We start from the raw sequence: 22,736 nt of genomic DNA on the forward strand, positions 1-22,736 counted from the left end.
TAGGTTTCCACCACTCTGGAAGGGATCCCAGAAGTTACCTAGTCAAATTTCTACATTTTTCTGCGATGAAGAGACTTGCTTATGATTACACAGATAGTCAGCAACAAACCCAAGATTCAGATGTCCTCTGCCTTCTAATAACCACTAATACCACACTTTAAAAAAAAATCCGTACCTCTGTTTGACAGTATGAGTATTGAGATTTGGGTCTCTTACAAAGGTAACTATTTGTCATTCAAGGCAGTGGAAGAATAATTTGGCAAACCCATGAAATTATATTCCCTACCTATTTCTAAAGCTAATAGCTTGTTAGAAAAAAAGGGATCACAGGTGTTACAACTGGAAGGGGCCCCTTTAAAGATCATCTATTCCATCAATTTATACCTTGGTTTCCCCACTAGCTAATGGTTTACATTTCCACACCAGAGAATCTGGGTTTTGAGCAAATGATTTTAACTAAATAATCCACTTTGGAAACAAGAGCAAACAGATGCACACTTAGGTGTATAATATACATATGAATATATGTAGATGTGAATATATATGTACACAATATACACATGTGCATACATACATATAATTTTGGAGACTCCAGATCAAACAATGTGAATGATCTGGGGGTATTCCAACTCCTCTGAAGCAAGAATTATTTTTCTAGAATTTATTGCAATTTTATTAACTCAGAGGCCAATCTTAAGTGAATAATAACGAGCACAGAAATATAACTTATAAAAATAACTTTGACATTATAGGAATGTGTTGAGTGGGTTTGTTTTTTGGTGCAAAGCTTCTCAAAAAATGTTGGCTTTGATGACACTGCTACTCATTCTTTTCTTTTATAATCTGCCACCACCACTACCTCCTCCTACTGAGCTAATTAAAAAGAAAAGGAAAAAATAAAGCTACTGATACATTACATAGTCCAGCAAACAAATTCCCATATTGGCCACATCTGAAAATTTGTCTCTATACTTTCAGTTTATCACCCCTGTCAGGAGGTAAGTTGGTGCCCCTCATCATCATTTGGATTTATCTTTGTGTTGATAAGAGTTCTAAAGTCTTCAGATTTGTTTATCTCTGAGATATATTCTCCTAGCTCTTGCTCACTTCACTCTACATCAGTTTGTAACAGTCTTCCAAGTTTCCTCTGAAGCTGACCATTTTGTCTCTTCTTAAAGCAATTAATATTCCACATATTACCAAAGCATATTTAGCCATATCCAATAGAAAGGCACTTCCTTAGTTTCCGGTTTTTGACTAGGACCAAAAGGTCTGATATAAATATTTTTTAATCTTGTGAGTCATTTTCCTTTCTTTGATTAGACTTTTCACTGAATAAACTTTCCTTCTAACCCTCTTAGGTAAATGAATGAATAAGACAACATGTATTAAGAGCTTACAATATATCAGGCACTGTGCTAAGTGCTAAGGTTGCAAATAAGTAAAGTGAGACTGTCCATATTTTCAAGTTTATATTCTAATTGGGGAAGAAAAAACATCTAGGGATATAGGGGAATGTTGACTAAAGAAAGGAATTTGGTCTGGAGAGTTGGAGGCATTGTCATGTTAGTCAGGAAGCAGTTCATTAATATGCCCTTTACAAAAGCAACAATAATATTGGTTTGGATTTTCATTCAGAGCAAGGTGTGAGAAGTGTATGGGAACCTGCCCTGGTTTGTTTGGTAGGGTGAATAACAAGATGGCCATACTAGATGAATCAATGGAATATGAAGCATCTAGTTAGATATGTGAACTAGTGAGAGCTAGGCAATCTTGCACACATTTAATTGTCAACCAATACAAGTCAAGCCCAGGACTCCCAAAAAACAGAGTGGATTAAGTCCAAGAAGGAACAAATTTAGGGGAACTAGCAATGCATTCAGGAGAGCAGGTCCAGAGTTCTACTTCTATCTCCCAATTTCCTTGATACTCCCACCAGCCAGGTCCCAAGCATGCTTCCCATCAGGACCTTGCTCTGTCTCTTTCCCCATCCAGTTCTAAACTTTGCACACACACACACACACACACACACACACACACACACACACACACACACTATCTCTTAGACTCTGGACTCTCAGAGACTCTGGACTCAGGTCCATTCTCATCTCTCTCTAGGATAACATAATTTGTACATAGGTCATTGGAGTAAATCCAGTGTTGGGCTCTGAGGGCACCTGCAATTCCAGGAACATGAAACTGGTCTCAGGATATCTGTATGTCCACATCTGCCTGCTTCCTGACAAATCAATGTCTCTGGTGTCAGAAGGATAATGCTGTGTCCATGATCACACTCATTGTTTCTCCCCATGAGGAACAGGAAACGATAGGAAGACGTGTTTGTGTCTCTAAGTATCTCGTTCAGTGTGCTTCCCCTCACTAGTCAACACAGACTCCCTCTAGTGGTCTTCCTGTACTTGGACAGTAAGGTGACAGAAGAACCAGTGGGAGGAGGGACAGAGGGATAAGGATAGAGAAATGAGAGATAAAGCAAAGTGAAGGAGGCTGGGAGAAAGGGAGGGAAGGAAGCTCTGTGGAAGACTCAGCAAGTTGCAAACCGGTTCCAGTAAACTATAGGAGTTCTCCTAGCAGATGCCCAACTTTGCCTAAGCAGTATAGTGTGACGCTGACCTCCGACTTCGATTCTAACCTGGCCTCAGAGACAATTCCTGAGCCCCACTTCCTCATGGGGAAGACTAAGAGTCAGTGTGCCTGGGTTCTTCTGCAAAGGCTGCAAGGGAGGGGAGAATTGCCTCCGGGGAACGTCACCCAGCAGACTTCCTCTCTAAGCCACACAGGAAGAAGAAAAGGCCCAGCACCCAGCACCCCTGGCCCATTGCCTCAACACGGGCCCTGGTAGGGACCCCCAGGGAAGCCTGTCCTGGCTACATTGTGCTGCATCCATTCAGCAGGGGGACCATGGGATCCAGTATCAAGTAAGGCCCAGGCATCTCCCTATACCCCTTAAATGTAGCCTGAGGGTAAGGACTTGAACTTTGAGAGCCCTTCTGTTTTGGGTTAGAAGGGAAATGGGGAAGGGAGGGAACAGACCTCATATTAGGGAGTAGAGTTAACTGACTTCAGTCCTAAAGAAGAAGAAAAGTTTTTTGTTGTTGTTTTTAGTTTTTGCAAGGCAATGGGGTTAAGGCTTGCCCAAGGCCACACGGCTAGGTAATTATTAAGTGTCTGAGGCCAGATTTGAACTCAGGTATTCCTGACTCCAAGGCCAGTGCTCTATCCACTACGCCACCTAGCCGTCCCAAGAATAGTTCTTTTAAACCCACCTTGAAACCTTTTTCCTGCAGCCTCCATCATCTCTGGTCCCCTCAGCCTTTGGGTCTCTTTTTCTCTTTGCTGGGCTGTGTTTCTGTGTGTCTGTGTGTCTCTCAATCTCTTTATCCCCTCCTCTCCTTCAGGTCTGTCTGTATGTTTGTCTCTGTCTCTGTCCATATCTCCTTCTTGTTGTGTTTATGTCTTTGTTACTTTGACTCTTGCCTCACCCTCCTTCCTCACGTCTGTTAACCTAGAAGGTGACCAGAGGGAATGGATGATAGGGATAAGAGAGGAGTCTTTTGCCTTCCCAGAAATAGTGCAGTCGTTGAAAGATACTGTATGTGAGGACAGAAAAAGGCACAAAAATAGATAGAAAATCCACACACCAACCAATGAAGTAATCTACATTTATTAAGTACCTTCTAAGTATGGCAGACATCTGTTAGGCACTGGTATCCAAAAAGAAAAAAACGATCTCTACCCTTAAGGAACTTGCATTCAAAAAGGGAGATAATACAAATATGTAGCCATTTTTACAAAACAGATTCAAAGACAGGGAGAGATGCACAGTAACTTAGGTGACCCTGAAAGGCTTCATACAAGAGATAACCTAAGCTAAATACAGAAGAAAATTAGGTATCCAGGAGACAGAACTGGGGAGGAAGGATATTCCAGGCATTTAAGACTGACTCTACATAGAAAGTATAGAGCCAGGAAATGGGAGCACCAAGTGGGAAGAAGTAGACTGGTTGGACTGAAGAGGGAGTAGAGGGGAGTAACGTATAAAGACTGGAAAGTTATCTTGGGCCAAATTATAAGGGGCTTTAAATGTCAAACACCTTGTTCCTCAGGGTTATAAGGAGCCTGTGCAATTATGGAGTAGGGAAGGGTGACCCAATCAGGACCATGCTTCAGGAAAATCATGTTGGCAGGTTTGTAAAGGTCTAATTGAAATGAAGAGAGATGAGGGGAGGTCATTGAAATAACCAGATGAGGAGTAATGAGGGTCTGAACTTGAAGAGGGGGGTTGATTTTATTTGATTAGTTGGGAACAGATACAAAAATAAACCTTAATGTATGCAAGGGGGTGAGGATTAGAGATTTAAAGCTAAAAGCTCATTTAACCCAAGCTAATGATGAAGAAATTGAGATCCAAGATCTGAATTCTTACTGTTTACAAAACATGCTTGATACTTGCCTAATAATACCTATCCTTCCTACTGCTAGAAAATCCTTGCTCTCTCCTTCTTCATCCTTTGACCTCCTACCAAGCCTATATAACCCAGCTCAAATGCTGCCTTCTCCATGAATTTTTCCTAATTCTTCTTAATAATTATTTTTCTACCTTAGTTTGCACTTCAGTCCTTTGTACCTCCAGTTTTAATGCACTTATCAAGTATTAATTGTACTATCATTATTTGTATGTGAATTATAACTTCCTTAAAGCACCTTGAGAATAAGGGCTGGGTGTTTTTTAAACTTTTGTCAATCACCCAGAGATGAATAGAGTGCTCTGTATAAAGTATGCAATTAATAAATGCTTAATGGATTAAAATTTAAAAAAAATAACTCAGGATCACACTAAATCATACAACTGATACAGAAATACATAATAATATGTATATATAATACTTTAAGGTTTACAAAGAGATTTACACATGTTATCTCATTTAATCCTCACCACAACTTTGGGGAAAACATATCATTATTATCCCCATTTTACAGAATGCTTACTATGTGGCAGACCTGGCTGAGCGCCTTACAGTTGTATGTCATTTGACCCTCATGACAACCCTTTGAAGTAGGTGCTGTTATTATCCACACTACAGATGAGGAAACTGAGGCCCAGGGTCATAGAGTTAGTGTTTTGAGGCTGGATTTGAACTCAGGTCTTTCTTCTTGGCTTCAGGCCTAGCATTCTATCTACTGTGATTCCTAGCTGCTGATGAGAAGTTAAATGATTTGCCTGGCTAGTAAAGAGTTCAAATTAAAGACTTCCAGAGGTCCCTAGATAAACAGGTGAACACACATTTATACAGACACACAAACACACTCAGACAGACACTCTGGGTACCTGAGTTGTTAGAGTCTTAGCCCTTCCCACCCCTCTTTATTCCTCAGGGAGGATTCCAAGAGCACATTTGCTTGGTTCTTTGAAGCTGCCTACCCCACCTCTCTACAGGAAGGTAAGTTGAGGGAGTTCCATCCCATCTGCTAGGGTCAAGATGAGGGGAGGAAAAAGAAGTATAGATGGTGAGGCCCTTTTGAGGCTGGGGGTGATGACAGGGAAGGCCGGGTTATTTGGGAGGCCTTGAGCTCACCAACCAACTGTTCCTGTAGCGCCCACCATCTTGAGCCAATTCCCTAAGGATTTCTGTGATCAGGTATGTACCCATCCCTGTCCCAGAAGCCAAGGTCCCAACCCTACCATCCCTTCCTTCCTTTGGGGGTCCTAACCAAAGAGAGAAATGGGGGAAGAGGTAATGGAACCCAGAAAATGTAGATGTCTCTATATCAGGACCTTCTCCCTTAGCCCTACCCCAAAACTTACCATTGGCCAAGCTGTCCTGACTCTGTTTCCATCCTTAGGAATTAATACAAATGGTACCCAAATTCTGTTTCCCTTTCGACTTGGAGAGGTGAGGAAAAAGAAATGGAGAAAGACACCCAGGGATACAAGGGAACACCAGGACATAAAGCCACACACAGAGACAGAAATACAGACACAGAGGGAAACAGCAGAACCAAGGGCCACTGAGGCTGGGAGGGAAAGAGGAGACTGATGGATGGGATGTGTTTGTGTTCTGAGGGGGAGCGGGACTGGGAACCACAGTGAGGTGAGTGGAGGCAGTGAGCAGTTTTCCCTCCCTGCCTGCATTCACCAGGGCAGGCCACAGTTTAGCTGCCCAGCACTTCACCTTTGTCCTAACTGACTTGGCTGGGAGCCGAAGATTTGGCTTCTGCCGCCTGGGGACCAACGCCAAAAGCTGCCTCTGCATACTCAGGTGGGGGAGGGGGGGCGGGTGGAGTGGATGGGGGTTGGGGGGAGGGAGTGCTGGGCTGGGGGCCAGAAGGCCTGGGTTGTCCCTAGTTCTGTCACTGATTAGCTGTGCAACATGGGTAAGTTCCCATCGGCTCTCTGAAACCCATCTGTTAAAAGCTGGGGGTGGAGGGAGCATGCCCAAATGATATACTCTCTAAGGTTCCTTCCAGCTCAGATGTTTTATTCTAGTTCCACTACCCAGGCACTGGCATGGAAGTGGGATAGCCTCCTGCTCCATCTCAGAGTCAGCTTCCCCTTCTTCCCTCAGTGATCTGCCCTGGTTTGAGGTTTTCTACAAACTGCTCAACAGTGTTGGGGACCTGTTAGCCCAGAATCAGGTGAGGCCCCTTTTCCTCTCCCCTCTCCCTTAGCTGCTTGTCTCCTGCTTCCATGAATCCTCCTGCCTCCACTCACAGGTCTCTGAGGCTGAAGAACTTCTCTCTACCCTCTATCTGCATCCAGTACCTGGGCCAGAGGTCCCCTTGGGGCTGTCCTTGGTAGGTAGCTTCTTCTGGAACACGTGGCTCTCCCCTCCTTTGGAGTTCCAACTCTGGGAGGGGAACTGGTAATCAGCTTCTTGGACTGGAAAAGTTCACTCACTGGCTTTTTCTTAAGTCCTACTTTTCAATTTGGATCCTCAGGACCAGCAGGAGGGCAAACTGAGAATTACCAGTCAACCCAGTTCCCTACCTCCTGCACCTGGAACCAACCAACTGGTGAATAAGAAAAGGGCTAGGGTCAGAACTTGGGTCTGAGGGCGGGGAACCTCAGAAGGGATCCAATTACCTATCTTGTCAGGAGAACTGATGGCAAACTCCATTGGGGATCTGGTAGATGTCAAAAGTAGGAATACAACTGGTAGGGAATGAAAGGTTTTAAGACCTGGTGGGATGAAGAATTTTGATACAAATCTAATGGCATTACCTTGTGAGACTTCACTGGGATTGTGTAGAAATTTGTTGGGACTGGTGTCCATCTTTTTAGAAGTTGATGTTAAAAGCCAGTAGAAATCAAATGGGGAAGGCTCTGGTTAGTTTGGAGGGGGGATGAGGGTGGGGAAATAACAAAGAACAAGAATAAAGAAAATCATGAGGAAGCTGGATTCCTTCGGATAACTGGAGGTTAAGAACCATTCTGATCTTGATATTCCTCCCCACACTCAGCTCTCCTGCTTCATTGCTCCAGATTCTGGATGCCTGCCCTCCATCCCAGAAAATGTAAGTTGAGGCCCAACAAGGGAGCAAGACTAGAATGGACAAGGGTGAGGGCAGGAGCTTGGGACTGGTCAGAGGGAGAGGCTTCCGGCCCAGCTGTCCCTGCTAATCCCTTGCCTATCCATCCTACTCAGAGGAACTTGACAGAGCTGGTGGTGGCTGTGGCTTCAGAGAACATCGTGGGTCTCTACTGCTCCCTGCTCAGTGAGCGTAGAGTTCTGCTCACTGCCAGCAAACTCAGTACGGTGAGACCCTATTCTGTCCTGACTAGGCTTGAAGATTGAAGGAACAAAGAGAGCAATAGGACCCTAGGGACCAGAGGAATAAGGATAGGAATTCAGGGGCTAGGAGACTTTAGGAATGAATGGTGGCAGTAATTCCAAGGGCCCTGACTCTCTAGGGTAAGAGGAGTGAGGATACAGATCAAGGTTACTTATGGTGGGAAAGAGAATACAAAGGATAGGTTACTGGAGACCAATGGGAACCCCTGAGCTAGAGAGAAAGGCTCAGGAGTCCAGGAGTTAAGAGTAGAAGGCTAAGATCTTTGAGGATAAAAAAATCTGAATCAGGCCTATGAACAAGGATGCTTGCAGGGATCTAGGAGGGACAAGTGTGAAAGAAAGAAATGTTTATGGACAGGAAATTTAACCATGAGAAAAAGAACCTGGAGTGAAAGGAGCAGAAACACTGGGGGAAGGGATCAGAGGATGAGGGTCAGTACCTTTGGGCAATGGACCCTTAACTGCTTCTCTGGATTTCTATCATTCCCCAGCTGACAGCCTGCATCCACGCCTCCTGTGGCTTGCTGTATCCTATGCACTGGGAACATATACTCATCCCCACACTGCCCCCTCACCTGTTGGACTACTGCTGGTGAGGAGTCAAGAAGCAGGCAGGCAGACAGGCTCTGAGCAGGGGGACCTCCTGGAACTAGCTTTCCTTCCATTCTCTTCCCTGAGCCATTCTTTCTTTGCCTACAGTGCCCCCATGCCTTACCTCATCGGTGTCCACACCAGCCTCCTTGAGGTGAGTGAGGTTGGGAAATAAAGAAACAGTTAGCTCCCTCAGACCAAGAAATTAGAGGCAACCTGACTCTCTCCCCTCAGAGAGTGCGCAACAAGGCTCTGGAGGACGTGGTCATCCTGAATGTGGACACAAACACCTTGGAATCACCATTCCACGATGTGGAGACACTGCCTCCAGATGTGGTCAGCTCTTACTTGCCCTATGACTTCCCTCAAGGTTTCCTATGTCTGTCTTGGACCCTTTGCCATCTGGTCTCTTATCCCAGTCCAAGTCTGTCTGAGCAGTAGGTAGGGCATCTGTAGATCACTCCTTTTACAAATGAGCATGACAGAAAACACTCCAAGAATCCTATCTTCTTGATCTCCCCTCCTGTTCCTTGAAAAAGAGCCATTATCTAAAAGTTGTTGAAATAGACCTGAATTCTTGCCCTTTGTTCTGAATTCAGAGTGACCCTGAGTAAATCACTGCTCATTCACACCCCAGGCCTCAACTTCCCCCTTCTGTAAAATATGGAGGCTGGATTTGATGAGGGAAATATGGTATAGTGCACTAGAGTCAGGGAATCTGACTAAAAATCTTGATTTTGCTACTCTGAGTGACCTTGAATACCTCCTTTAACTTCTTGGGGTGTTTGCATTTATGCAAAATGAGGATGTTGTATGAGATGGTCTCCAGGGTCCTTATAGCTCCAAATCTATGAAGATGCCTTTCAACTTGATATTCCATGCTCTATGATCTCAAGTCTCTCCCATTTCTGTCATCCCCCAGCCTTCGCTTTAAGCCTCCAGATGCATCATGATCATGTTCAGGTTCTGAGAGCTAAAGCCCCTCACGTACCTACTGGGGACAGGAGGGAGGACGATGTTCCCTCTTAGGTCCCCCCTTGTTCTGCCTCTCCCTGGACCAGGTATCTCTCCTGAAACTAAGGCTAAGAAAGGAAGTTTTAGCTGCTGGTGATGGTGTATCTCGACTCTTCCTGAGAGCTCAAGCTGTGCTGTTTGGTGGCTACAGAGATGCGCTGATCTACAGTCACGTGAGCAAACAGCAAGATGCCCAAGCTGGGGGAGGTGGGGGAAGAGAGAAGGGATTATACTTCTGAGGTTTGGAGAACAGAACTACTGAAGCCCCTGAGATATAGGTATGGGATATAGACAGAAAAGGATTCTTGGATTCTTTTACTTAATTTCCTTTTAGTCAGCTCAATTAGGTTATGGTGATGGGGTGGTAGTCAAAAAAGGTGAAAAATATGGCAACGGGAGAGGTGTTTTAGGATGCAATGACCCTACAGGGACAACCCATGAAGTTCAGTGAGGAAGTTTTCCTGGCTCAGAAGCCAGGACCCCTTCAGGCCTTCAGACAAAGTGCCATCCACCTCCAACTTTTCAAACAGGTAAAAGGGTAGACACTGGGGAGCTGGTGCCCAGGTGCCAAGGCAGGCCATAAACCTGCCTCACTGTCCTTCCCCAGTTCATTGATGAGCGACTAGAGAAACTGAATTCTGGTGAAGGCTTCTCAGACCTGTTTGAGCAGGAGATCACTAACAATGGACTGGCCTCAGGTGAGACATTAAGCAACTGAGCCTAGGGGAGATTCCAGCATCCAAGGGCTGAGGTTGGGAGGAGGGAAGGGAGGAATAGACCAGTTGAAAGACCTGAGGCTAAAGTCTTTCTTTCCCAAACCAGGAAGCCCGCGATCCTATCAGCTCTGGGCAGACAATCTGAAAGTAAGACAGTTAGCCCCCTACCCCTGACCAGGGCCCCAGCTATCTATTCTCATCTCACCAATTCCCCTAAGACCAAATCATTCCTTCTTCCCTGCCCCCTTCCTCCAATGACCCTCTCCCATATCCATCCCCAGAAAGGTGGAGGTGCTCTCCTGCATTCTGTGAAGGCCAAAACCCAGCCAGCCGTGAGGAACATGTACCGATCCGTAAGGACCAAGCAGGCAGAAGATGGGGGTGGGGCAGCAGAGACCAGAGCTGTATGGGTGGGAAGGGCACAGGGCTGGCAGCTAGGGCTCAGGGGCAGGGAGGGACCCTGGGAGCCCAGGCTAGGGAAGGGGAGGGGCTCACCTGATGGGTATGGAGGTGGGGCAATCTGCTCAAATTCCTGCTAACTAGTTTCAAAGCTGGTTCAAGTAGTGACAGTGTAATGTCACAAGTTTTAAAACTGCAGTTCACTGTTACATTTTTGCACCCTCTAAATTTTGGTCCTTGGGGCCCTTTTGACCCAGCCCTTGGCAGGATGACTCAACAAAGAAGTCCTGGGTTCAAATCCCACACCAATAAATAAAAAGAAACCCCACATCCATGCTGTAGGCAAGTAAACTTCAGCACTAGGTTTCCCTTTCTCACTGGTAAAATGGGAATAATTCAGTAAATTCTTACCTCCCCCTGCCTTGAGGTTCAAATGGAGTGGCAGACTTTTTAAAAAGGACTTCATAAATGTTAGTCATTATTAGTTAAGAATTCCCTCCAACCACCTCATTTCCTCTTTTTCCCACCCCCAGGCCAAGATTGGACTCAAAGAAGTACAAAATCGACTAAGGTACAAGGTAAGAGAGGAAGCAACTGTAAGTTCTGAAAGTGGAGGGGTTAGGAGAGGATTTTGGGGTTTATAGGCATGGCCTCCCTTCCCCCCTCCAGGATAGTGACTCCTTGCTACGGAGAGGGGGTTCTCTTCGGATCCCAACCCCTGAGAACCGCTCAGAACGACTTCAACATCGTTTACCCATCACCAATCACTTTGGACAGGTAAAGGGCACCTGATTGTCCCTACATATACCAGATTTCTGGATACATGATCAAAGCCCAAGACCTACTTTGTATCCTGAAGGAAAAAGTCTGGGAATTGCTAACCTCCTCAATCTGTCCCTTCCAGTCCAGACCCCTTCGTCCCCGTCCTCTGAGGTCCCAAACCCAACCTGAGGACAAGGTACCTGGGGGAGAGGAACAAAGGTAGGTTAAATTTCTCGGGGGGGTGGGGGCCATGCCTAGGATTCTGGATCTGGAAGGCTTTTTTGAATTCTCTCTCCCTCCTCTCTTAGGGATCCTCTATCTGAGTCCAACGAACCCTGGGAACTAGATTTCGAAAGTAATATCCTGGGCACAGGAGAACTGGACCTGCTTGGGGAAATCCTCAACAATCTCAGCATTGGCTCATCTGGGCCAGAGTCCCCTGGTCTGCACTCCAGCCACAGTATGGACAGTTGCCACTTTGAGCAAGGCAGCTGTTTCGATTTGGTGAGTCCCCTTTTAGACTCCAGCACACAAGCACCCCAATAGGTTCTCCCTCCCTTAAAGAGTGAGAGCTTCATCAGGCCTGAGGCACCCTCCTCCCCAAAATTCGTGGACATTTTTCTACTCCCCCCCCAACAATAATGCATACCATAGCTATTAGGAAATTTAATTTACAGGTCATCTAGCTTAAGAATCTAATTTCTACCACTTAATAAAAGTGACCTTGGGCAAGTCTTTTAACCACTTTACACCTGACTCATCTATATAAAATGAGATTGGACCAGATGACATCTAGAGTTTCTACCATGTCTAGGCTGGTCCCCAATTAGTGGTCCTCCAGTTTTTAGCTTAAAGACCTTTGATGGAGGGAAACTTACCACCTCTCCTGGCAGCCTATTCCATCATAGGAAAATTCTGAATTAAGAACTGAAGTGCTCCATCAAATCTGCCCAGTACATCAATTCATCTGATTTTTCTCCACCCTGTGCCACCAGAGACTTCTAGAAGAAGAGGAAACTCCAAACGAACAGTTGTTATCCCCCACAGTCCCTGCTGCAGTCCATCCCAGTCAGGGGTCAGAAGAACCCAGGACTTCTCAAACCTCTGTGGAGACTGGGGTCCCCCAAGTCCCTTTCCTGAGTCATGGGCACCTCCTGACTGAGAAAGAAACTCTAGAGCCAGAGTTGCTGCCTCCTTGGACCCTTGTTACACCTCAGGAGTCTTCTCAAGTCTCTGTGGAGCCTAAAACTTTCAATAACTGTGCAGAATGCAAGCCTCCCAGGCCTGTGCCTAGCCCCCAGGACACTAGTAGACCAGTGCCCTCAGGCCTCAGAGCCTCCATTCAGCCCAGGGTGGCTCAGCTCAAAAAGCAGTTTGAGGGTTAGGGGCAATTCATCTGGTCAGGGCCAGCAGAGAAAAAAAAAAACTTGGGCTTCCTCCCACTCCTGTAAAATACCAATTTCACTTGTACTACCAAGTCCCCTTCCCGCTCCCCCCCAATAAAGCTGTTTTTCCAGTGCTAGTGACCTCCCTCCACAGGGAGGCAATATTCTTCTCTACGCATGCCAGGCTCTGCCAGACTGATTTAGAGCCCTCAGATGAGGGACATGCTGGAATCGCACTGAATGAGGAGACTGGAAATCTAGATTTGTTTCAGCTGTAAGGCTTTGTAGCTGGTAGATAACTCAGTTAATTCTGTCTCTGTGACCCTATTTGGGTTTTCTTTGCAAAGATAGTGGTTTGTCATTTCCTTCCCCAAATCATTTGACAGGCAAGGAAACTGAGGCAAATGAGGATAAGTGACTCGTCCAAGGTCACACAGTATGTAAGTGTATGAGGCCAGATCTGAAGTCAGGCAGGGTCCTGACTCCAGGCAGCAGCTAGCTGGTAGACAAGCTAGTCTTATAGATTATGGATCAGAGGAAAGCAAGGGCCATTTTCAAGCAGCTAGTATCATAGCTGAGACTTGAACTCTACTCCAAACTGAATGGTTTAGTGTAGTGTGCTAAATTGGGAGCCAGGAAGACCTCTATTCAAGTCCTGACTCTGACAATCAATAGCTAACCTACCTCCACATCTGTAAAATGAATGGTAACACTTTGGGGCATTTATTTCTTTGGGTTGTGGTTAGGTTTAATTGAGATCATGTAGGTAAAGCATTCTACAAACTTTAAAACCACCAGAGTCAATTACTATTCCCACCCAGTAATGGGACCCCTCTAGGGTCTCGGGCAAGTGGGAATGATTTGAAATCAAAGAAGAGCTTTAAACCAGACACTAAACCTCTTAGGGATTGTTTGTCTTCATTAGTGGAAGACTCAAGGTTTAGAGAAGAAAGGGATCTTAGCCAATCAAGGTAGGCTGTGAGCTTTGGAAAAAGCAAATTACTACCCCGCCATTACCCCAGGGCATCAGTCCCACACCCCAACCACGACTCAGAAATACTGGGTTTAACCTTATGACCATCTTTATAAAAAATACATATCAAGCAGCCCCTCCCTGGGACAATTCTAGGGAATTGGATAGAGGTAGTGGCACTGGAAAGGGAGAAGGGGGAAAAAAAGAAGGAACTGGGGAGAGGAGGAAGTTTCAGAGAAAGGAGGAGGGTAAGGTTTTCAGAAGGGGCAGAAGACTTCCAAGCATCTCCTTTTTAGTTCAAATACCTATTATTATTCACAGGGAGGGGAAGATTAGTCCTGAGCGAGTAAGGTGGCCACTGGGAGGGTGGAATGTTAATCAAATGGCCTGGGGAGAGGGAAGAGAAGCTCAGTTTCAAAGCCCACCAAAGTCTCTGTCCCTCCTCACAAAGAGGAAGGGGGCCCAAACCCTAACCCCAGCAGGACACCCAGCCCCACGCCTTGTTCTTCGAGTCCTGGGGACTTGGGGCTGCCTCAGCCACGTGGGACAACTGAAAGGCAAGGAGATCAGGGTTGAAAGGCTGGAGCAGGCCATCAGAGGAGAGGGCCAGGTGGCCACCATAGTTCCAGTCAGAAGCAGAAGAAGCAGCTTCAAGTCCCAGGCCAATGTCCACAGACCAAAATCAAATGTCTGCAGCAGGCTTGGAGGTGCAATGAAGGTGACCATGGCCAATAGCTTAGAGAGTGTCCCCTGCCCACTCCCTGCCAGCCCCTAGCATCTGAGGCCCTCAGTGTCACTCCAGATGCTCCCAGAAAGGGGAGAGCCCAATGTCAGGCAAGTCCAAAGCCAAAAATGGGGTTACATGTAGGAAGAGGGGGGATGCAATGCTCAGATGAGCCGCTCCTCAGGGGGAAGCTTCAGGTTGGGGGGCGGTGGAGCCCGGGCACCCACCTGCTCTTCACTGCTGGGCCGATAGGTGCCCTCTGTCTGACGTTTCTCTCGAAGCTTCCGGCCCAGCAGGACCAGTACCACTACCAGGAGGAGGATACCGAGGACTGAGAATACAGTGATGATGGCAGTGACTGCACCCTGGGACTAGGGGGAAGGAGGGGAGTCACCCACTGAGAAGGCATGTGTGGATCTTCCCTCATTCCCTCCCCACGCGACAGCACACACACATACACACAGACCTCCACTGCCACACATGGAGCTTCCATGTAAAAGGGTGAGGGTTGGAAAGGACATTATAACATTGAACAGTTTGAGCTGCCAGGAAATTTCAAACCCCACCCCACTCCCATTCTACTACACTGATGGGGAGATACAGGCCCAAAGAGAATTTGGATCAAGGTCATAAAGAGACTACAGCCCAGATCTCCTACCTGCCCTTGGCAGACCATTCTCTCTCCCCCCAAACTCACCAAGGCCCCACTGGCTGGTGGTGCTGTGGATGGGGTAGTAGTGTTGCTTTCATGTCCAGTGGAGCCAGTATCTATGGAAGAGAGGGGGAACAGGGGGAAGGAATGGGTTCCAGCAGCCACAAACAAAAAACAGTACCACCACAGCCCCCTCACCTCCACCCTGCGGCCATATCAATCCCAGGCTGTGGGTGTGGCCTCGGCTACTTACTTAGATCTGAAGTGCCTGACTCACAAGTATCCCCCCCCCACTCCGGGCTCCCGAAACTGCTAAGAGTTATTTCAGCCACTCCCCAAGAAGGCTCCGGCTAGCCTAGGATCCCAGAATACCTGTGTCCGTGTGGAGAGCAGAAACCAGATTTCCCCCTACCTAGTTTCCTTGGCTTTTGTCCCCCTCCAAACTCCACCTCCTTTCCTCTAAGGGACTCTGCCCGGATACAGTATGGGTCAGTGAGAACCCAGAAGGACAAAACCCGACCCCATTCCTGACCCTCTTCCCCAAACGCTGGCATCCCAATTCCCCTAATTCTGAATACTTCCCCTGCCTTCCCCCAGGTATCCTGGCATCCCACCCGATCCGAGATCCAGGAGGGGATTGGTTTCTAGCTGGTTATTCCAATCTATGCCTCTCCTTTGGAGCCCCACCTAGGACTACCTCCCTGCTCCCCAGGCATCCCACATAGACCTCCAGGTTATAGTCACCACACCAGCACCTCTCTCCCCCATGCCCTACTGTCCCTGGGCTCCAATTTTAACCACTTAGCTAATCCGTACCTCCTGCTCAGGGCCGAGGACCCAAGCAAGCCCTCTGGTCCTCACCTCTGATCAGGTCTAGGGAACACAGGCACCTGTACTTGAAGCTACTTACTGTAGGCCAAGGCAGACTTCGGGTTCAATAGCTGCAGGCTCAGTGCCAAGCACAGGCCCAGGCCAGGGTTGCTCTCCATGGGCCTCTGGGGAACCAAACCAGGTCTATCCCTCAGCTGACCTGGCTCCAGCTCCCAAACAGCAGGACCGCCAGTGGCTACTGCATCTCAGGCCACTGTGAAGTGGAAAGGAGAAGGGAAGGAGAGAGGCCAAGGGCCAGAAGGGGGAGGGGGGAGGAGGGGACAGATCCAGGATCCCGGCGGGGCAGGTGCCCCCAGCCCAGAGAGAACTCAGGAGTCCCGCCTCCCCTCTCTCTCATCTGCTCTCTCCAGTTTGGGATTAAAGATTAACAGAGTTTGGCCCGGAAGAAGGTCTAGGATCGAGGAGGGAAATTGAGGGAAGGGAAGAGCTGGGCCGAGTTGCCCCACCCCCTACCTGGCGCCAGCCTTCAGCTCTGGTCCTCAGCCTGGCAGTCGGTCCTTCTGTCCCACAGTCTTCTCCAGCCGGCTCCACCCGTTCACGTGACCCGGAAAGTTTAGTCACTCACCTGGGAGGGGGAGTGCACTTCCTGTCTGTGCACCTGAGCCCCAGGTAAAGGGGCAGGGCTACATTGGACACACCTGTAACAGAGGACACACACACACACACACACACACACACACACACACACACACACACACAGAGTAAGATGCAATGATTATATTAAGAATATCTGTAAGGGAGGACACATGTGAATTGGGACATACATACATCTATAGGGGAAATCATGCCTGTAGCAGGGAGACAAATATATACCTGTTAAGGAGCATACACCTGTTATGGGGAATTAAACCCATAGGCTCACATCTGTCATGGAAAATATGTAAGAATATCTTTTGGGGAGATATAGACTTGTATTGGGAGAATACATACCTTTAATGGTGTAAAAACATAATGAGGAACACGCTACTGTAACTTAATGGGTAGACACCTGGGGAGGATCAATGAAGAGACATTTTTCAGAAAGACGCATTTGTTGTAGGGAATGCATCTGTTAGCAGAGACAAACCTGTAAGGGGGCCATAAAGGGTCATTTCTTTTAGAGGGACCTCTATTGGAGAAATAGGCACCTTTGGGGAAATTACACACCTTGTAGTGGAGGAAGTAAAAATCACTAATGTAGTAGCATAGGGTGGAGGGAGGCATAAATCTATCTTGTTTAAGGAAGGCTGAAAGGTATCTAGGTGGTACTGTGGGCAGAATACCTAGACTAGAGTCAGGAAGACTTATCATCATGAGTTCAAGTCTAGCTTCAGACACAAACTAGCAGTGTGACCTTGGGCAAGTCACAACCCCATTTGCTTTAGTTTGTCAGTAAAATGAACTGGAGAAGGAAATGGCAAACTATCCAGCATCTTTGCCAAGAAAAACCCCAAAAAAGTTCATGAAGAATTGAAAACAACTGAAAAAATGACTCAAAAGGAAGGGAAAACATGAAGGGGATCATGTTTGTAATGGGAACATATTTGTTGGGGAAATACATAAAATCAGGGACAGACCTATTAAAAGAGACCACATACCTGTTAGGGAAGACCCACCAGTTAAAAGAAACATGGTTTTAATAAGTGGGGTACTCATACCATAATGTGAATGAAACATCTTTGTGAGTAGGAGCACATCTGTAAAGGGGCAAATATTTATATAGGAAAATCTAAGCAAGATTTATATGACTGAGGATTCACCAGATTCCATTAGTACTAGGAAATCACTTGGGCAACAATTGAAAAGTTAATGGATAATGATAAAGAGGGTGAGGAAATGCCTCTGAATCACAACTATAAGGAAAGAAAAATTAACTAGAAAACACTCTAGCTTGGAAATATGACTTCATGAGAGAACACCTATGTAGAGACACACCTATATGTAACACATAAGGAAACTTGGCTCAGAAAAGTTAAAATGACTTGTCCAATGTCAGGCAGAGGTGAGATTTGGACTCAGGTACTTTAATTTCAAATCTGGAATTCATATTCCATAATACCACATTGTGACATATATGGAGTTTTTGTGGGGCGGGGAAAAGGGAAACAAAGCAATAGGTTTAAGGTCACACAGCTTGGTAATTATTACATATCTGATTTCAAATTTGAACTCAGTTCTTCCTGAGTCCAAATCTGGTGCTCTATCCACTGCGCCACCTAGCTGCCCCCTACATTGCCTCTCAATCTGTAGGGACATATCTGTATGGGGATACACACACCATGGCATTCCAAAATGATCTGAACTGGGGCAGCTTGGTGACACAGTGAATAGAGTTCCTTCCCTGAAGTCAGGAGGACCTGAGTTCAAATTCAGCCTCAGACACTTAATAATTACCTAGCTGTGTGACATTGGGCAATTGCCTTGCAAATAGATAGATAGATAGATAGATAGATAGATAGATAGATAGATAGATAGATAGATAGATAAAGACAAAACAATCTGAACTTTCGGGTCTACATAACCCCTCTGTTCTCCTCTCTTAATCATCTCTAATTGGATGTCCTATAGACATATTGAACAGTTTATCCAAAACTGAACTCATTATTTCTCCTCCCCTAATTGCCCTTCTTCCTAACTTCTCTAATATTAACAAGAATGGAGCAACTAGGGGTGGCTAGGTGGTGCGGTGGATAGAGCACTGGCCTTGGAGTCAGGAGTACCTGAGTTCAAATCTGACCTCAGACACTTAGCAATTACCTAGCTGTGTGGCCTTGGGCAAGCCACTTAACCCCATTGCCTTGAAAAATCTAAAAAAAAAAAAAAAAAAGAATGGAACAACTAGGTAGCACAATGGATGGAGCACCAGTCTCAGACACTCTACACTTACTAGCTAATGACTTGGACAAGTCACTAAATCCTGATTACCTTGAAGCCAGGGTCAGAATCCTATCTGACCATTGGACCCAGATGCTAGAGGAGAAAGTGAGGCTGGTGACTTAGCACAGCACCCCCTCACTCAGTACTTGCCATGGCCTCACCTTCCCTTTTGTCATGTTCTTCTTTGAGAAAGGACAAAGCACCATCAATTTTGTCAACTGTACCACCATCTTCCCACCTTTGAAAGCTGGAGATCTAGAAGTTATTATCAATCAGGGCTATTGAAACAGTCCACCAGCTGGTCCCCTAGCTTCCAGTCTTTCCTTACCACCGGTTCTCCTCCATTCAGTTGCCAAAGGTCAAAACGATCTTGTTCCGATCTGACCATCCCACCCTTCCCACCTAACCCCCATTCAATGAACTGCAGTAGGTCCCTATTACCTCTAAGATCATCTGCTTAGCATTCACAACTTAACTAGAAAGTTTATTTTCCTAATTTTATGTATTTTTCAATTCCAGGATGTTGACCTACTTGATGTTCCTCAAAAAAAAGACAATCCCTCTCAGAATTCCAGGCATTTTTGCTGTTTCCTCTGCATGGCTTTTCTTTTTCTTCAGACCTCCGTTCAAGTCCCACCTTCTGAATCTTGGGACCTGAAAATCCTTCCCCATTTTCTTCTGTACATATCTAGGCTTTACATAGTTGTTTGCAAATTGTCCCCCCAATTAGACTGTGAACTCATTGTCTTTTGCCTTTTGCCGTATATATGGTAATATTTTGGGGGAGTTTTTTGTCTTTTTTTTTTTTTAGGTTTTTGCAAGGCAAATAGGGTTAATGTGGCCCAAGGCCAAACAGCTAGGTAATTATTAAGTGTCTGAGGCCGGATTCCAACTCAGGTCCACCTGACTCCAGGGCCGGTGCTCTATCCACTGCACCACCTAGCCACCCCCACGGTAATGTTTTGCCCTTCATTTTTTGAAGACCGAGACATCAGGGAGGTGATGCCATGACAAGTGCGTGAATTGGATTAGAGTGAGGGGGTGCTGGGCTAAGTCACCAGCCTCACTTTCTCCTCCAGAGCCATCTGGGTCCTGAAGATGGCCCTGGATGCAGGTCAGTCCGGGTCAAGTGACTTGCCCAAGGTCACACAGCTAGTTAAGTGTCATGTGTCAAGCATCTGAATTCGGATTCGAACTCTAGTCCTCCTGAATCCAAGAGGGGCGCTCTCTCCAGTGTGCCACCTAGCGGCCCCCTTTGCTGACTCCTCCCCGGAGGGAATTGTCCAGGGTCCTATTGGTTCTGTGAGGAACTGCTCCATTACCCTAGTTCTCCCTGAATCGACCCCTACCAGAGCATCCCTCCCTAAGCGCGCCTTCCTATCGGTGCAGCTAGAAGGGACCGCACGGAAAGTTTGGCTATCCTCTTCCATCGGCCTCCAGATGAACGCGTGGCCTGCATTTGCTGGGAAGGGGAAGGACCTCGGAGACCCTCGGAGACCCTCGGAGACCCTCAGATCCCCGCCGGCCGGCGCACGGCGTGGGTCGCGGCCTCTTTAAGGAGCTCCGGGGCGGGCGGGGCGGGGCGGGGCGGGGCCCAATGGTTTAGGCTCGTGCGCGGGAGGAGGCTGAGCGCAGCCGGGGAGCCGGAGCCCGGGCCGGGCCGGAGCCGGAGCCCGGGCCGAGCCGGAGCCCGGGCCGAGCCGGAGCCCGGGCCGAGCCGGAGCCCGGGCCGAGCCGGAGCCCGGGCCGAGCCGGAGCCCGGGCCGAGCCGGAGCCCGGGCCGAGCCGGAGCCGGAGCCCGGGCCGGGCCGGAGGAGGAGCCGCCGCTGCCGCGTGTTGCGCCTCGGATTCTCGGTCGCAGCCGGCCCCGGAGGCTCGGGCGGGCTCCCTCCAGCCGACAAGGCATCTCTGAACCAGCCCGGGGGAGGGTTAGCAGGTCAATCGGGCGGGGGCTCCGTGAGCCCGATCTGTGTGGGGGATTACCCAAGTCTGGAGAGCCCCCTCCTCTGACACGCCGCTAGTGGAAGGGGGGAGGTGGGAAACTGAGGCACGCCGAGGAGGAGAGCGGCCGGAGTGACGATCGGGCGCAGACCCCGGCATGGTGGCCAGCTTCTACCCGCCCTCACTTGCCCCGGGTGCCTGGCTGCCCGTCCTCAGCAGTCGGCTGCCCGGCTCCCTAACGGTTCTTCTAGTCTCAAGCCGCTAAGTGCTGGCAGCGTTGCCCTCCCCCACCCTCCCCCGCCCTCCCCTGCACATGCCACACACTCACACACACACACACCATATACATACCTCCACACCACACACACCTCTCCATAGACACACCACCATACACACACTTCCATAGACACACACTATACACATACCTCCACACCACACACACACACACACACTTCCATAGACACACTACACACACCATATACATACCTCCACACCACACACACACACACACTTCCATAGACACCCTACACACACCATATACATACCTCCACACCACACACCACCATACATATACACACACTTCCATAGACACACACCATACACATACCTCCACCCACACACACACCTCCATAGACAGTGCACACACACACTTTCATAGACACACTACACACACCATATACATACCTCCATCCCCCCACACACACCTCTCCATAGACACACCACACACCACCATACATATACACACACTTCCATAGACACACACCATATACATACCTCCACACCACACACACACACCATATACATACCTCCACACCACACACACCTCTCCATAGACACACCACCATACACACACTTCCATAGACACACTATACACATACCTCCACACCACACACACACACACACTTCCATAGACACCCTACACACACTATACACATACCTCCACACACACACACACACTTCCATAGACACCCTACACACACCATATACATACCTCCACACCACACACACACACACACACTTCCATAGACACCCTACACACACCATATACATACCTCCACACCACACACCACCATACATATACACACACTTCCATAGACACACACCATACACATACCTCCACCCCCCCACACACACCTCCATAGACACTGCACACACACACGCACGCACACACACACACGTTCACCACACTCACAGCTCCACACACACCTTGCCTACACACTTCCCACACACCGCACACACCTTCCCACACCCCCCTCTCCTCGCTTCTCGGTCTCTGTCTCTCCCCACTTGGGACCCTCATCCCCCCAGCCATCTTTCTACTCCTCGGGGCTGAGAGGACCCCCAGCCCCCCACCCTCCTAGCCCCCTCGCCCCTCCAGTGTGGGCCCGAGGCCAGGTCCGCCTCCCTCCCGGTCAGCTCCTCACCATCCCCCGCTCGGGGGCCCGGGCGGTCTCGGACGCCTCTGGCAGCTCCAGGTCTAGGCCAGGCTCGGCGGGGCAGAAGCGCAAGACCCAGAGCCCGGGGCCCCGGTGTCTCCGCCCCTCATGGCCCCCGGCTCGGCCTCCCTCGGAGCCGGGTCTCGGCCCCTGGCCGCCGCACGCCCCCCACCCCCAGGGGCTCCCCGCGGGCCCAGGGGGAGGAGGCGGAGGAGGGGCGCGGGCGTCCCTGGCCCCGAGGCCGGCGGCTCCCACGCGGGCGGGGCGGGGCGGCGCCGCAGCCCCGGGCCCGGCCTCAGCCCCCGCGCGGTCCTGCAGCTCCTCCCCGCCCCCCGCTCCTGCTCCCGCGGAGCCGGGAAGGGGAGTGGGGGCGGGGAGGAGGTGCCAGCTCTCCGCCGGGCCGCGGCGCCGAGCCTCCGGGGCCCGCCGCTCCCGGCCTGCGCCCCGGCCGCCCCCCGCTGCAGGGCGCTCTCCGGGCCCGGCCGGCTGTCCGGGCCCGGCCGCGGGCCGTGCTGGTCCCCGGGGCGCGGGTGCCGCAGGCTGGCGGGGGGAGGGGGAGGGATCCTCTGAGCGCCCCCCCCCGCC

The 22,736-nt window shown here is 48.7% G+C and overlaps 2 protein-coding genes across 9 annotated transcripts; one reads left to right on the forward strand and one right to left on the reverse strand.

Annotated features, from left to right (window-relative positions):
* Positions 1 to 734: 734 nt before the first annotated feature.
* On the reverse strand, positions 735 to 22,423 carry CRB3 (crumbs cell polarity complex component 3). 6 transcript variants are annotated; one of them, XM_074203732.1, is made up of 7 exons: positions 22,140 to 22,423; positions 16,849 to 16,906; positions 16,372 to 16,556; positions 15,938 to 16,111; positions 15,073 to 15,143; positions 14,603 to 14,746; positions 735 to 14,201 (listed from the first exon to the last, which is right to left on the reverse strand). In XM_074203732.1, exons 4-7 carry the CDS (start codon positions 16,014 to 16,016, stop codon positions 14,121 to 14,123), a joined length of 375 nt encoding a protein of 124 aa, XP_074059833.1. In that variant the 5' UTR covers positions 16,017 to 16,111; positions 16,372 to 16,556; positions 16,849 to 16,906; positions 22,140 to 22,423; the 3' UTR covers positions 735 to 14,120. The 6 variants fall into 6 exon arrangements, with proteins under 6 accessions (XP_074059833.1, XP_074059834.1, XP_074059836.1 ...); XM_074203733.1 differs by having other exon boundaries at positions 16,849 to 16,966; XM_074203735.1 differs by lacking the exon at positions 22,140 to 22,423 and adding an exon at positions 20,758 to 20,988.
* DENND1C (DENN domain containing 1C) lies at positions 2,369 to 13,226 on the forward strand. Of its 3 annotated transcripts, XM_074203721.1 has the most exons (24): positions 2,718 to 2,936; positions 4,125 to 4,205; positions 5,395 to 5,459; positions 5,614 to 5,657; positions 5,863 to 5,912; positions 6,159 to 6,278; positions 6,585 to 6,654; positions 6,733 to 6,813; positions 6,958 to 7,032; positions 7,480 to 7,533; positions 7,665 to 7,775; positions 8,303 to 8,403; positions 8,511 to 8,556; positions 8,637 to 8,738; positions 9,464 to 9,589; positions 9,845 to 9,946; positions 10,024 to 10,114; positions 10,239 to 10,279; positions 10,414 to 10,485; positions 11,065 to 11,109; positions 11,201 to 11,308; positions 11,436 to 11,512; positions 11,602 to 11,797; positions 12,289 to 13,226. In XM_074203721.1, exons 1-24 carry the CDS (start codon positions 2,920 to 2,922, stop codon positions 12,676 to 12,678), a joined length of 2,265 nt encoding a protein of 754 aa, XP_074059822.1. In that variant the 5' UTR covers positions 2,718 to 2,919; the 3' UTR covers positions 12,679 to 13,226. The 3 variants fall into 3 exon arrangements, with proteins under 3 accessions (XP_074059821.1, XP_074059822.1, XP_074059820.1); XM_074203720.1 differs by lacking the exon at positions 4,125 to 4,205 and having other exon boundaries at positions 2,369 to 2,936; positions 12,289 to 13,222; XM_074203719.1 differs by lacking the exon at positions 2,718 to 2,936 and having other exon boundaries at positions 3,144 to 4,205; positions 12,289 to 13,223.
* Positions 22,424 to 22,736: the final 313 nt, after the last annotated feature.

This window comes from Macrotis lagotis, chromosome X, assembly GCF_037893015.1.
Source record: "Macrotis lagotis isolate mMagLag1 chromosome X, bilby.v1.9.chrom.fasta, whole genome shotgun sequence".
In the NCBI taxonomy this organism is placed as follows: domain Eukaryota; kingdom Metazoa; phylum Chordata; class Mammalia; order Peramelemorphia; family Peramelidae; genus Macrotis; species Macrotis lagotis.

Bases quoted from the DNA above. Each gene is read 5' to 3' on its own strand.
- CRB3 (XM_074203736.1), bottom strand. From the start codon at position 16,016: ATGGAGAGCAACCCTGGCCTGGGCCTGTGCTTGGCACTGAGCCTGCAG. The intron at 15,144-15,937 runs GTAAGTAGCTTC...TCTCTTCCATAG, and splicing joins GAAGTCTGCCTTGGCCTACA to ATACTGGCTCCACTGGACAT. The intron at 14,747-15,072 runs GTGAGTTTGGGG...CCTTCCCCCTAG, and splicing joins CACCAGCCAGTGGGGCCTTG to TCCCAGGGTGCAGTCACTGC.
- DENND1C (XM_074203719.1), top strand. From the start codon at position 4,102: ATGTCAAACACCTTGTTCCTCAGGGTTATAAGGAGCCTGTGCAATTAT. The intron at 7,534-7,664 runs GTAAGTTGAGGC...CATCCTACTCAG, and splicing joins TGCCCTCCATCCCAGAAAAT to AGGAACTTGACAGAGCTGGT. The intron at 8,739-9,463 runs GTCAGCTCTTAC...TCCCTGGACCAG, and splicing joins AGACACTGCCTCCAGATGTG to GTATCTCTCCTGAAACTAAG.